The sequence below is a fragment of the Hevea brasiliensis genome, chromosome 8 (assembly GCF_030052815.1).
Source record: "Hevea brasiliensis isolate MT/VB/25A 57/8 chromosome 8, ASM3005281v1, whole genome shotgun sequence".
Classification (NCBI taxonomy): Eukaryota; Viridiplantae; Streptophyta; class Magnoliopsida; order Malpighiales; family Euphorbiaceae; genus Hevea; species Hevea brasiliensis.
This window is the reverse complement of record NC_079500.1, coordinates 92,825,568-92,838,520: the sequence shown is the minus strand read 5'-3', so window position 1 is coordinate 92,838,520 and position 12,953 is coordinate 92,825,568. Positions and strand designations below refer to the sequence as shown.

The 12,953-nt window shown below is 40.5% G+C and overlaps 1 protein-coding gene across 1 annotated transcript; it reads right to left on the bottom strand.

The window, feature by feature from the left end:
- Nucleotides 1-658: 658 nt before the first annotated feature.
- On the bottom strand, nucleotides 659-2,877 carry LOC110647956 (tetraspanin-6). The gene is made up of 3 exons (XM_021802011.2): nucleotides 2,195-2,877; nucleotides 1,198-1,514; nucleotides 659-826 (listed from the first exon to the last, which is right to left on the bottom strand). Exons 1-3 carry the CDS (start codon nucleotides 2,684-2,686, stop codon nucleotides 787-789), a joined length of 849 nt encoding a protein of 282 aa, XP_021657703.2. The 5' UTR covers nucleotides 2,687-2,877; the 3' UTR covers nucleotides 659-786.
- Nucleotides 2,878-12,953: the final 10,076 nt, after the last annotated feature.

The following is a 12,953-nucleotide window of genomic DNA, read 5'->3' as shown; positions in this document are numbered from 1 at the left end:
TAAATCATTTTTAAAGAAAATAACTTTTGTTTTTTAAAAGAGAAAGTTATTTTCTATTTTTTAAATTTTGATAATCTTATCAAATTGTGAACACATTTATACACGCATAAAATAAATACATATTATTAATTTAATATTACAACTAAATAATGAAAAATATTTTCATAGAAAATATTTTTTATATACAAATTATTTTCTGTAGAACAAATGGAGCTTAAAGTCATTTTCCCTTTTACTTTTTTTTTCATTAATAATTTTTTTTACATATAAAAAATATCTTATAAAATAATGAGTACTCTCAAATATAAATTTATAAAAGACCTATCATTACTTTATAAAACTTTCTTAAAATCCAACTTTCTTGAATCAATGAGCTTTTGTTATGCCCATTTTCCTGCAATGTATTTGGCATTTGCTGTTAAAAAAATGTGTACTAGAAGCAGCTTTTGTCTTTTGATGCACATAGAGAAATTGAAGAAATATCAAAAGGCAAAGTAAAGGAAAAAGAGAAAGAGAATGGGTATATATAATTTTTGGAAATTAAAAGTGAAATTCATCTTTGTACAAAGAAAAAAAAAAGCAACAGACAAAGAGAAGTTGTGTGAAAAGAAAGAAGGTGAGATTGAAACTTCCAATATATATATATATATATATATATATATATATATATATATGGCCACCAATTTCCACTGCAAAACAACAGAATTGTCTCCTCTTTAAATCAGCAGCAGCAGCAGCAGCAAACATACCCACTGAAATTTTCAACACAACCATTGGAACTTTCTTCTAGTAAAGTCGTTCTTTCATGTCATGCCACCATCTCCACCTGTTCAAACCATCATCTCCAACAGTAAGAGAAAAAGAGAGAGAGAGACATGCATGCCTACTCTTTAATTTGATATAAATAATGCCTAGAAGGCCCTACCAATTCTTAAAAACAAGACTGTAGAATAAATTATCTAACACTTGTGAGACTCAGTAAGCATATGTACTTTTTTTTTATTGGAAAATTAGGAGAATGGAGGTTGGAATGTTTACGTAGTTAATTAAAGATGATTTTTATTTTTTAAAGTAAAAATAAAAAAAATATATATCCTTTTTTTTATTTTTCCCCTTTTTCTGTCAAGTTTATATCTATTAAATTTTCCAAGAAAATAAAATAAAAGAAAAGGATAATGGGTGTTTGATTGCACTCACCAATAATAATCCCATCTGGGTCTGATTTTGCTCATCCTGTTTTCTCCATAGGGGTAATCAGTTTCAGCCCTTCTTGTATTTCTGAAAGCACAACATCCTATTGAATAGATCCCAATGAGAAGCACAAGCATCACAATATTAAGGACTGAGAGCTTGTGCCAATCCCTTCTCACATCTTCAAGCACTCCAGCTTTGCAAGAATCACACCCATAACACAGTAAAGTTGGGGAATTATTCCATCTGTAGCAATCTGGGTCTTGAGGCAACATTGTTGGCATGTAGTAGTCGCATGAAGTTGGTGGCTTGCAACATCCAGACTTCACCCAAACAAAAGAAATTTGTTATTTATCATTTTATAGAGCTTGCAATTTTTTTTCCTTAGGCTGAACTCCATTAGAACTCGAACTCATCACAACTTCAATATTGCTAAATTAAAACTTAATGCTAACTCACAAGCATATTAATATAAGCTATCAACATGGGCGAAATTTTAAAGGGACGACCGGCTCCAAAAATTTTTAAAATTAAAATTTTATTCATAAATTTTGATGTATTTTTTAAAAGTTATTGTTTGTCTCCTAAAATTTTTAAAATTAAAATTTTATTTACAAATTTTAATTTTTTTAAAAAAAAATATTTTTTTCTTTTTCAATTTTTTTACTTTTATTTTGACCTCTTCACTTATATGTAAATTTCATTATTTTTTATATTAATTGATTTTGATCTCTTAATATTTTATATTTTTATTTTAGTGTCTATATTTTTTATCAAGATTTTATTTAATTTCTTCTTAATTAGTATTTACCTCGAGGTAAATTTCTAATTCTGCTACTGACTATCAACATAAAATCTAATTTCTAGTGTTTTATTGAAGGAGAAGAAGTATTTCTATTGTATAATTATTTGATCAATGAACACAATAATAATAATAATAATAATAATAATAATAATAATAATAATAATAATAATAATAATAATAATAATAATAATAATTTACCTGGATGGGAGACATGTCTTTCTCTGTATAATCAAGAGGAGTCCAAGAGGCAAGCTTGGCACAAGTCCTGGAACCCGCTATGCAGCTTCTAATCGTTCTCCAATAGTCAGGATCATTAATCCTATCTCTCAACCAAGGAGAATAATCTTGAAGCCTATACTCCTTGTAAATCCTACCAGGAACAGCCACACCACCACCTTGGCTTGTGACAACAAACCCAAAAATAGTCAATCCCATTAAGGTTGCAATAAGGAACAACATGACCACGAGGTAGACCCAAAGTGCCCATGCTACATGAAAACAAGCTCCAATGAAGCCAGCTAGTGAAACTATGAGCACAACAAAACCCACAACCAGAAGTGGGGTTTGGAGGAAACTTTCACAGGTTGTGCTGCTTCTTGCAATCCATAAGCCTCCACCAATGATAGGTATGGAAGCTAAGAGAGTGAAAAGATTCAAGAACCCAATAACTGTGTTGCTAAATCTATACATTTCTTTAATCTAATTTCTGTTTGTTGCACTTGCACCTAGCTAGTTCAATTCCCTCTCTCCTTCTAAACACTTGTATGAGTATCTCTCCTTTTCTCTTTGTATTCCTGCAGCATCTTTTCTTGTTATGGTGTCTTGTTCAGCTTTTCTCTTTTAATGGGCGGCAATGCTTTTCTTTATTATATATGTTTCTAAAAGATTCAAGAAATTGAAAATGCTTATCAACTTTCTCTATTTGCTTTTTACTTTATCTGATGTATACGTAGAATTAATGGCTAGATTAATTATGTATGCTTCTTAGTGAGTAAGGAACCTTGTTAAGCCTGTAAATTGACTAAATTGCCATGCATGCATACTGTCAAAGGATGCCTGCCTGCCTGCCCTTGAGTTTCAATTTGTAAAGAGTCCTCAATAATAATATCATGTATCTCTTTTCTCAATGAATTATAAATTTAATAATTTTAAAATATTTAAAAATATGTTATATAATAATTTAGCTTTTTTTTTAAAAAAATAACTTATCTGTGAAAATATGTTCACTTCCCGACGAACATCAGCTCTCAAGCTAATCAGTTCACTGTCTTATCTCTATTTGCCACCCCGTAGCTATTTCAGTAGATTTGGCTCCTCACAGGTAAGAGCTCATATTGCTGTTTTACTAAATGTTTACACTTACTTTTCGCACTTTCTTTGTTCTTCTTGCGTATTTGATTTTCTCCAAGTTCATTTTGTGCAAAAGGACCCAAAAGAATGTTACTCTCGAGTTATCTCTTTATTGTTTAGTCCGTCGTTTTATTAATCTTTGTCATTTCTGAATGCAAGTTTTTCTGGCTCCTAGTAGCGTGTAAATGGTCAGGCAAGACGTAGGTAACTGCAACTTAGGGGTCTCTTTTAAAAGAGAAAACCTGAATAACGCGTCAGGAAGATAGCTAAACTATTAGGCTGACGTAAACAGCAATTCGACAAAGAGGTCATAAAGTGGAATAAAACCAAAATAAGCAAAACAGAATAGATCGGTCATTAATAGACATTGGTAAAATGAATACATGGAAGGTCGGTAAATCAAGCCTAGTTATCCCCATCTAGCCAAAAGGTATCGAGAAGTCTTATCCCCAGCATCTTTGAATGCCAGAATCTTTAGCTTTAGGCTCTTATGTCATATAGCCGAAGTTAAAATCCGGGAGATCGGAAAAGTCCCTTTCAGGCTCCTGTTAATCTAAAAGAGATCGGAGGAGAGTTCTTATCCGATCTCCCCTCAAAATTTTAATAAACGTTAAAAAGAGATCGGAGGAGAGTTCTTATCCGATCTCAACTCAAAAATTTTGATAAATGTCTAGAGGAGATCGGAGGAGAGTTCTTATCCGATCTCCCCTCAAAATTTCAATAAACGTTAAAAAGAGATCGGAGGAGAGTTCTTATCCGGTCTCAACTCAGAAGTTTTAATAAACATCTAGAGGAGATCAGAGGAGGGTTCTTATCCGATCTCCCTCCAAAATTTCAATAAATAACTTAAAAGAGATTGGAGGAGAGTTCTTATCCGATTCTCACACCAAATCTTAATCCGTACGCAAAATAATCTCAGAACTAAAAAATTCGTAACGTCAATTCACTAAGGTGGTCTCATTTACTTGTGTATCTGAGTGATCCGAATTTAGTGAAAGACCAAAATTTCCTTTTGAAAAAAGGATTAACATTTCCATCCGAGCCCTCTTAACTAATTTATAAAGAACGCAAAATTAAATCTACTTACCCTTATTAAGGGACGAGGTGGGGTGCCTAACACCTTCCCCACCCGTTTACGGACCCCGAACCTAGAATCTTTGTTTTGAAGTGGTTTCATTTTTAATTTATTTTCCCAAATGGTTTTCTTTAGTTTCCCTCAAAACTAAGGTGGCGACTCCTCACTTTTCCCACTTCGGTGAGTGATCGTCGAGCATCATAAAATCCCTTTGACATACTTGGCGACTACTGGGATCTTAATTTTAACCCCGGTCTAGTGGTCCAAAAGTAGATTTAATTTTGTTAGATCAAATTATAGTTAGATGGGCTCATTCGGCGATGTTTTATACATTAATTATTATTGCTGCTAACTATTTTGTTTTGCCTGTTCTATTTCCTACAAAGGTTTCTTCATTTCAAAAAAGGGGAAAAAGGGAAAAATGGAAAAATAAAATCCCCCTGAATTGGGAAGAGGTAAAGGTGTCCCTTCACACACTGAACACTCACACGATGTCCTCACACACTATGGTCCTAACCCGGGCTTTTTTACCCTTTTAGGAAAGTAGGTGGGAGTCATGTAGCGGTACCCGTGGGTTTTACCCCGTTAGTATCCGTGAAGGCTTCTGCTCAAATTGAAACTCGTTCTATTCACCGTGATACCCGTGGAATTTTTCCGATAATATCATGGGGGTAGAATGGGGCTCTACTGTTTACAGTAGGGGCAATTTGGGAACCTGTGGCTTTTAGAAAATTAGATCCTGAGCTAAACTATCACAATAGTTGAAAGCCGTAGTAAACTACCTTATGAGATAGAACTATCCAGATAGGTAGCGCTCACCCGGTATTAGGAGTCTCCCTATTACAGGACAAAAGGGGCATACTTACTCTTACCCTATTCTGCTTTAATTTCCTTTTGTTCATTTTTTTGAGGGTAATCTTGAATCCTACTAGAACACCTACACATTTTCCTACTTTGATAAATGTGTACGTGTCACTCACAACATGATATGATTCAAAATTACCCCAATTTGTCTTACTAACGAATTTTCCTGCAGGCATTACCAAACCGAGAGTCTGTAAAAGGATAGGCATCATTTTTATCATGGCATCCTCGAGTCAGTCGGCAGAAGAGGCTCAGCATGCTAAACTTTGGTCCAAATCAGCTCATAGGTCGGTACCCTCGCAAAATGATGTTTCCGAGGCACACGCTAGCTCAATACCTTCACTAGATCTGGATAAAATAGAGGTCAGAATGAACAACCTCGAGGGTCTGTCTAATGGATGGAGGTCGCTTCCCGATCAGGTCAAGGTACGATTTGAAGAGAAGTACGGAAGGATTGCAACCTTGATGCAAGTCAAGGTCCAAATCCCGGCATTAAAAGCCATGTTGTCGGTTTGGAATTCTAAGTACGGGGTATTCTCTTTCAATGACATTGATACGGTTCCCACTATGGAAGAATATCAGGCATTGCTAGGGATTCCTTACTCATTACAGAACCGGATCTACCTACACCTCGAACATAGGCAGACCTGGAAACGACTGGCACATATGTTGGGTACTCCCCCAGAAGAATTGAAGTCAAAAGAAACCTCCAAAGGAAACACGCATGGTTGGTATTGGACGTATCTCCAGAAATGGTTAGATCAATGCCTCCGAGAGAAACGATGGGATCAAGCTTCGGTAGCACTTGTCTTGGGAATCTATGGTCTGATTTTGTTCCCAGGACCATTGGGAATCATAACTTGCAATGCGGTGGAAGTGTTCTGGACAGTAGAAAGGCAGCAGATCAATCCAATACCGGCGATCCTTGCGGAGACTTTATTAACCCTTACCTACTGCAGACAACAGGGCAAAGGGTCCCTTAAGTGTTGTTCTCAACTGTTATACCTCTGGATTATCAGTCACATGTGTCCCGTGGAGACGAAGGGGTTGACTTGGTACCTTGACCAGCCTCCCATCGAGAGAATGACCCGGTTAGTAATCAGTCTGAAAAATGAACAGCAGTGGTGGGAACGGATTTTGAGTTTCAATAGCCATGATTACTGTTGGAGGAAACTGTGGACGCCGTGCCAACCTGCTCGATCAAGACAGGGGTAATCAGTCGGTATCCCTAATCGGAGTAACCGGGTATACAAGTTACACTCCGGCATTGGTAATGAGGCAGTTTGGCTCAATACAGTCCGTGATCAACATCAAAGAATACCACCAAGGTCGCTTTTACCATGAGCTCAAGGAAGAAGAAGGGTTGAAAATGGCTCGCAAGTCTTGGGAAAACATCACTCTGATGAAAAAATCACCCAAAGGCCCAAGTGCCTCGGGCGATTATCTTAAATGGAGAACTGACAGGGACCGAGAACACTCTACTGTAAAATTCAAGGACAGTAACCCTCGCCAAAACGCCCTATTAGAGGAAGCTGATAATCGCCTGGTTGACTCGCTACAAAAGGCAAATACCGAGAACTCACAGCTGCAAGAACGAATGAAACAATTGGAGGACCAACAGCAGAAACTTAAGAGAAGGGTGAGAAGACTCAAGGAAGAGGCAAGAGCCGAAAGGATGGAGTTCGAAAAGCAAGAGGTGCAGTGGGAAAAGGAAAAAGACTCTCTTCAAGCTGAGGCCAAAGAAATAAAAGTGCAGAATAGTAAGCTTCAGGAAAAGATGAAATACCAAGAAATACTCATTGAAGAGTATAAGCAAGAAAACAAAAAGAAGAAGCTTGAATTAAAAGAACAAGCACTACTCATCAACGATATCTTGAAAGAGTGTGCTAAAGAAAGGAAAGAGAAAGAAAAACAAGCTGCTCTCTATCAAGGACTGAAAGAGAATGTTGACCAGCTGGAGAGAACAATAGCACAGGGAAAACAAGAACTATTACCTGAATCCGAGTATGCCCTGAAAGCATTCGATCCTGCCAAGCAAGAAGAAAGGTTATATGAGTATCTCAGAAAATGTCATCTCATTATAAAGAACCTCCTAGAGCCTAGGCCGATGTAAAGAATATGGTGTACAAATTATTCAGTTAATGAAATGATTTTTGGATCATTGTTTAGTAAATTTGTGAATGAATAATATGACTCCCGTAGGAACTCCCTCGCTAGGGTTATGTGAAAAATTGAATGCGCTATATGGACAGGTATCATAAATGCGCATTCAATCCCGTCATTCACAGTCAGACTATCGGACGATGCCATGATAAAGTTGATGCGATTGTCCTTTTACAGATTTCAACCTGGCTCTCAAATGCCATCAGATCCTTCGGCCCGGACTAGGACTTTTAGTTTCTTTGCAAAATTCAAAATTCATTTAAAATTTTCTTTTTTTTTTTTTTTTTACCCCTCACAGGAAATCAATATTGCTTCAAACAAAGCAAGTCTGACCAAGCACACGGTTCAGCCCAAGCGAGTGTACTTAACAAGATCTCGGACAAAGAAGATAATGGAAGATCAGGAACAAGTACAGAACCTACAGGGGCAAGTCTCCGAATTGAAAGACCAGGTCTCAGAACTTATGAGACTAATGAGAGAAATGTCCCAGAATAAACCGACAGCAGAGTCTAGCCTGCCATTACCTCCTCCACCACCTCCAACAAATGATCCTCACCAAGCTTCAACTTCTTTTACCTTTCAGTCTCCCATCCCGGACCCGACAATCACTGTCAATCCTAAGCATTACAAATAATGACCTGCCTTACTCTCATTACCCAACCGTTCAAAACACCGACCCATACCCTTCAAATGTGATCCCTCCCATTCACTTCACCCCTCATCTCCCAACTGGGGGAGTATTCCACGCAGTAGGGGGAGAAAATAAGTCAAAAGAAAATGAGAAACTGTCTGCTCTAGAGGAAAGATTGAGAGCAATTGAAGGGCTGAATATGTATGGCTCTGTGGATGTGGCATCACTAAGACTGGTGCCAGATGTGGTGGTGCCACCCAAATTCAAGGTTCCGGATTTTGACAAGTACACCGGGAACTCAGATCCCCGCATCCACCTGGCAACCTATATTGCCAAAATGTCTGCCCTAACAGAAGATGACAGACTTCTCATTCACTTCTTTCACGAGAGCCTCTCCGGAGCGGCTCTAAGATGGTGCATACAATTGGACAGGAGCAAGCTGCACTCCTGGAAGGATTTAGCTGATACCTTCTTGAAGCAATACAAATTCAATTGTGATGCGGCACCCACAAGGAGAGACCTCCAGAACATGGCACAGAAAGACCGGGAAGGTTTCAAGCAGTATGCCCAGAGATGGAGGGAAAAGGCGGCTGATGTATATCCTCTGGATCGACAATGAGCTATGCTCTTTGTTCATCGAGACTTTGAAGGCTCCTACTTCAACTTGATGATTGGAAACACTTCCAACAAATTTTCTCCGACATCATCCAAAGTGTGAGAGAATTGAGGCCAAGTTAAGAATGGGACGACTGCAGGAGTTAGCAGAGAACCCTGTAAAGAAGACTGCCAGCTTTGGCAAGAAAAAGGAGGGTGAGGTACATTCTGTCACCCGTCAAAACAATTATGACCCATTCGCCCAAAATAACTACCGCCATATCCTCCTCTCATGGCCAAACCATCGCAAACATTCCACCTCCTCTCCCAAATTATCCACAACCGCGCCCACAATATGCCCCACCTACAAATTTCCAACCAAGACCACCTCCTCCTGCTCAACCAAGACCACCACAAAATAATCCAAGGCCCCCAAGAAACCCTGATCCACCTCTTCCCCTCCCACTCAGTGAAATATACCGATACCTTGTCGGTATAAACCAAATTGTACCAGTCCCCTTAGACCCAATCCAGCCACCATACCCCAGATGGTATGATGCCACTGCCCGTTGTGAGTACCATGGAGGGGCACAAGGGCATTCAACTGATAATCGTGGGCACCTGTGGGGAGAGTGCACGCTTTAATCCGAAATGGGTGGTTGAAGATCGAGGGAAATGGTTCCCTCCCCAACGTTACCTCAAACCCACTGCCTAACCATAATACGGGCAGTGGTGTAAATATGATAGAGTCTGAGGAAGAAGGATCAACACTGGAAGTGGACAAGCTGGTTCCTTACTTTAAGGAGATTTTTGCTGTAGCAATGAGGGAAGGCTACCTTTGCCCTCAGGTAGCGGGATTCGAAGAGAGTACGGGGTGTCCTTACCATGGAGGGGCAGCTGACCATGAGCTGCAAGATTGTGAGGGGTTCAGGCAAGAAGTCCGGAACTTATTGTCTCTCAAGGTTCTGAGGTGCCAGACAAAGTCAAAGACGGAAGAGGGAGTGAACACCACTAGGTTCAGCCAAACTGCTTCTACCTCCAAACCCAGAATCACCTTCTCACCCCCGTAGCCTCACCACCGAATCAGTTATCCGAAATCTGCCTCAACTCCCCGTCACCAATACTCACGCTGTCCCATGGAATTATAATTTCCAAGTTTTCACTCAGGGAGCATCAAGCAGCACATCCGCTCCTAGTCTTGCCTCACCTCCGGCACCACCAAAACCATGTTTCGCTCCCCATAAGCACTTCAGGATGACTTATGCTGGACCTGCCAGCGACATTACTCCCCAGACCAGTTCTCAGCCCGTTATCACAACAAAGCCCTCTCCACCTGAGCAAGAAGTCGAGTTTATAACTCGAAGTGGAAGGTGTTACGGGAACGAAGAAAGAGAGAGGAGGAAAGGGAAAGTAAAAATGGGAGAGTCATCAAGAAATACAGAAGAGGAGGTTGAGAAAGCAGGGGAAGTAGAGCCTGTTGAGCACAAGGAAGAAGAAGAACTGTTGCTCCAAATAATGAAACAGAGCGAGTATGATGTGGTGGAGCAGTTGAGAAAAACACCCGTCCGGATTTCATCATATCACCGATCCCGAGCTCTAAGTCCACCGACAAGCCTTACAAAGAATCCTGGATCAAGCCTTTGCCAACCCCGACATTACTCCAGGGCAGTTTGAGAAGATAGTAGAACAAATCCAGGCATCCAGCTTTGTAGCCTTTTCTGAAGAGGAGGTAGACCCCGCAGGCTTAGGGCACAATAAAGCTCTACATGTAACTGTGAAGTGTAAGGGTTGTATAGTGGCCAAGGTCCTCATCGATAACGGATCAGCCCTCAATGTACTGCCTAGCGCTACCTTAGTCAGGCTGCCGGTCGACCAATCATATATACGTCAGAGTGCTATGGTGGTAAGAGCCTTTGACGGTACCAGGAGAGAGGTGCTGGGAGACATTGACTTGCCAATCCAAGTCGGTGCATGTACTTTCAATGTCACGTTCCAGGTGATGAACATTGAGCCGGCTTACACTATGCTGTTGGGAAGGCCATGGATCCATTCTGCGAATGCTGTTCCTTCGACTTTGCACCAGAAGATCAAATACATTAAGGACGGCAAAATCATTACCGTAAGGGGTGAAGAGGCCATATTAGTCACCAAGCCGCAATCACTTCCTTATGTGGAAGCGGCCGAGGAGTCGTTGGAGAGTTCTTTCCAGGCCCTTGAACTGCAAGATACCGGGAAGGAGGGGGCTATGGCTATGGTGGCCAAAGTGATGTCAAGGAACGGGTATCAAGAGGGGAAAGGCTTGGGTACCGCCTTGCAAGGAATCGTGGAACCCATACCGGCTATTCAGAAGGTGGGCCGTAGTGGTTTGGGATATGAGGAGGATGCCCTCGTGGATGGGCGGTTCTGGATGAGGAAAATACTTCGGGATCAGAGGTTTGACCAGGAGATGGGAAAGATGAAAATAGTCCCGAGAATTACGGAGATCTTCACTAAACCGGTCATTCAACATCCGGCAAATACAGAAGAATCACCCGATGATCCATCCATCGATGTCATCCAACTGGACTCCTTGTATGAGGCCCTAGTATCGCCAATGGCTGAGGGGCAGGAGTTGGACAACTGGACAACAGAGGATATCCCTGTACTCAATCTCGAGTAAAGTTCCTTTGGTTATCAACACTTGATCATTTTGTCCATGGTGACAAGTGTAATACTGTAAATGGACCTTTTCTTATGGCATTAATATTAATGAATAGATAGCGCATTTTAAATCCAATACTCTCTTTCTTTCCTTTTTAATTCCATCCTTATAACACGTTCTATTCTTTATTTATTCAGGACCATTCATCAATTAACACCTAATAATCCAATAGACTCAGAAATCCCTCTGGTTAATTTTGAAATCCCCATAGCGCCATTACTTCAAGTGATTACGAGAAGACCTTACACAAGAAGACGGTGAAAAGGATGAGCCCTCCCTCGTGCCTTGTAGAGACGAGACGCACACAATAAACTTGGGCACGGAAGAAGTAAAAAGGGAACTTAAGGTCGTGGAGTGTGAAGAATTGGGAGATATGATCAGTCTGCTTAAAGAATTCCTCGATGTATTTTCCTGGAGCTACGATGATATGGTGGGTTTGGACCCTCAGATAGTAACACACAAAATTCCCTTAATTCCAGGAACGATTCCGGTAAAGCAGAAACTAAGGAGAATGAATCCCGACACACTACTCAAGGTTCGGGATGAAGTCAAGAAACTTGATATGTGTGGGTTCTTGGAAGTGGTCAAATATCCCCAATGGGTGGCTAACGTCATCCCGGTAATGAAGAAGGACGGGAGAGTCAGGGTGTGCGTTGACTACAGGGATCTTAATAAAGCTAGCTTGAAAGACGATTTCCCTCTCCCCCACATTGATGTGTTAGTTGACAATGCTGCGGGATTGGGCAGGTGTTCGTGTATTGATGGGGCATCAGGGTACAATCAGATCCCAATGGACGAAGAAGACAAGGATAAAACTGCTTTCATCACTCAATGGGGAGTATTTTGCTATCGGGTCATGCCCTTCGGGTTGAAAAATGCCGGGGCTACTTACCAGCGCGCAATGGTCACATTATTCCACGATATGATGCATAAAGAAGTGGAGGTATACGTGGATGATATAATCATCAAATCCAGGGGAGAAGAGAGCCACGTTCAGGTGATGAGGAGGGTATTCGAAAGGCTCAGGAAATACCACTTGAAGCTGAACCCTGCTAAATGCATATTCGGAGCTAGATCGGGGAAGTTGTTGGGATTCATAGTAAGCGAGAAAGGGATAGAAGTAGATCCAGACAAAGTCCGAGCTATTCAAGAAATGCCGTCCCCAAAAGCGAGAAAGGAGGTGCAGTTTTAGGAAAGCTGAACTACATTTCAAGGTTTATTTCTAATCTCACTGCCAAAGCTGAGCCTATTTTCAGATTACTCCGGAAGAACAACTCTACTCAATGGGGTTCAGTTTGTCAAGAGGCTTTTGAGAAAATCAAGCAGTATCTATCAAATCCACCAGTATTGGTTCCACCTGTGGCGGACAGGCCTTTGATCTTGTACATGGCAGTCCAGCAGAACTCGATGGGATGTGTTTTGGGACAACATGATGATACCGGCCGAAAAGAGAGGGCCATTTATTACCTGAGCAAGAAGTTCAATGATTGTGAATCAAGGTACTCTTTCTTAGAAAAGACTTACTGCGCGTTAGCCTGGACAGCAAATCGCCTCAAGCACTACATGTTGAATCACAAGA

Excerpts from the sequence above, each read along its gene's own strand:
- LOC110647956 (XM_021802011.2), bottom strand. The coding sequence starts at position 2,686 with ATGTATAGATTTAGCAACACAGTTATTGGGTTCTTGAATCTTTTCACT. Across the intron at positions 1,515-2,194 it reads AAGACATGTCTCCCATCCAG|TCTGGATGTTGCAAGCCACC; the intron begins GTAAATTATTAT and ends GTTTGGGTGAAG. Across the intron at positions 827-1,197 it reads CCCAGATGGGATTATTATTG|GTGGAGATGGTGGCATGACA; the intron begins GTGAGTGCAATC and ends TGGTTTGAACAG.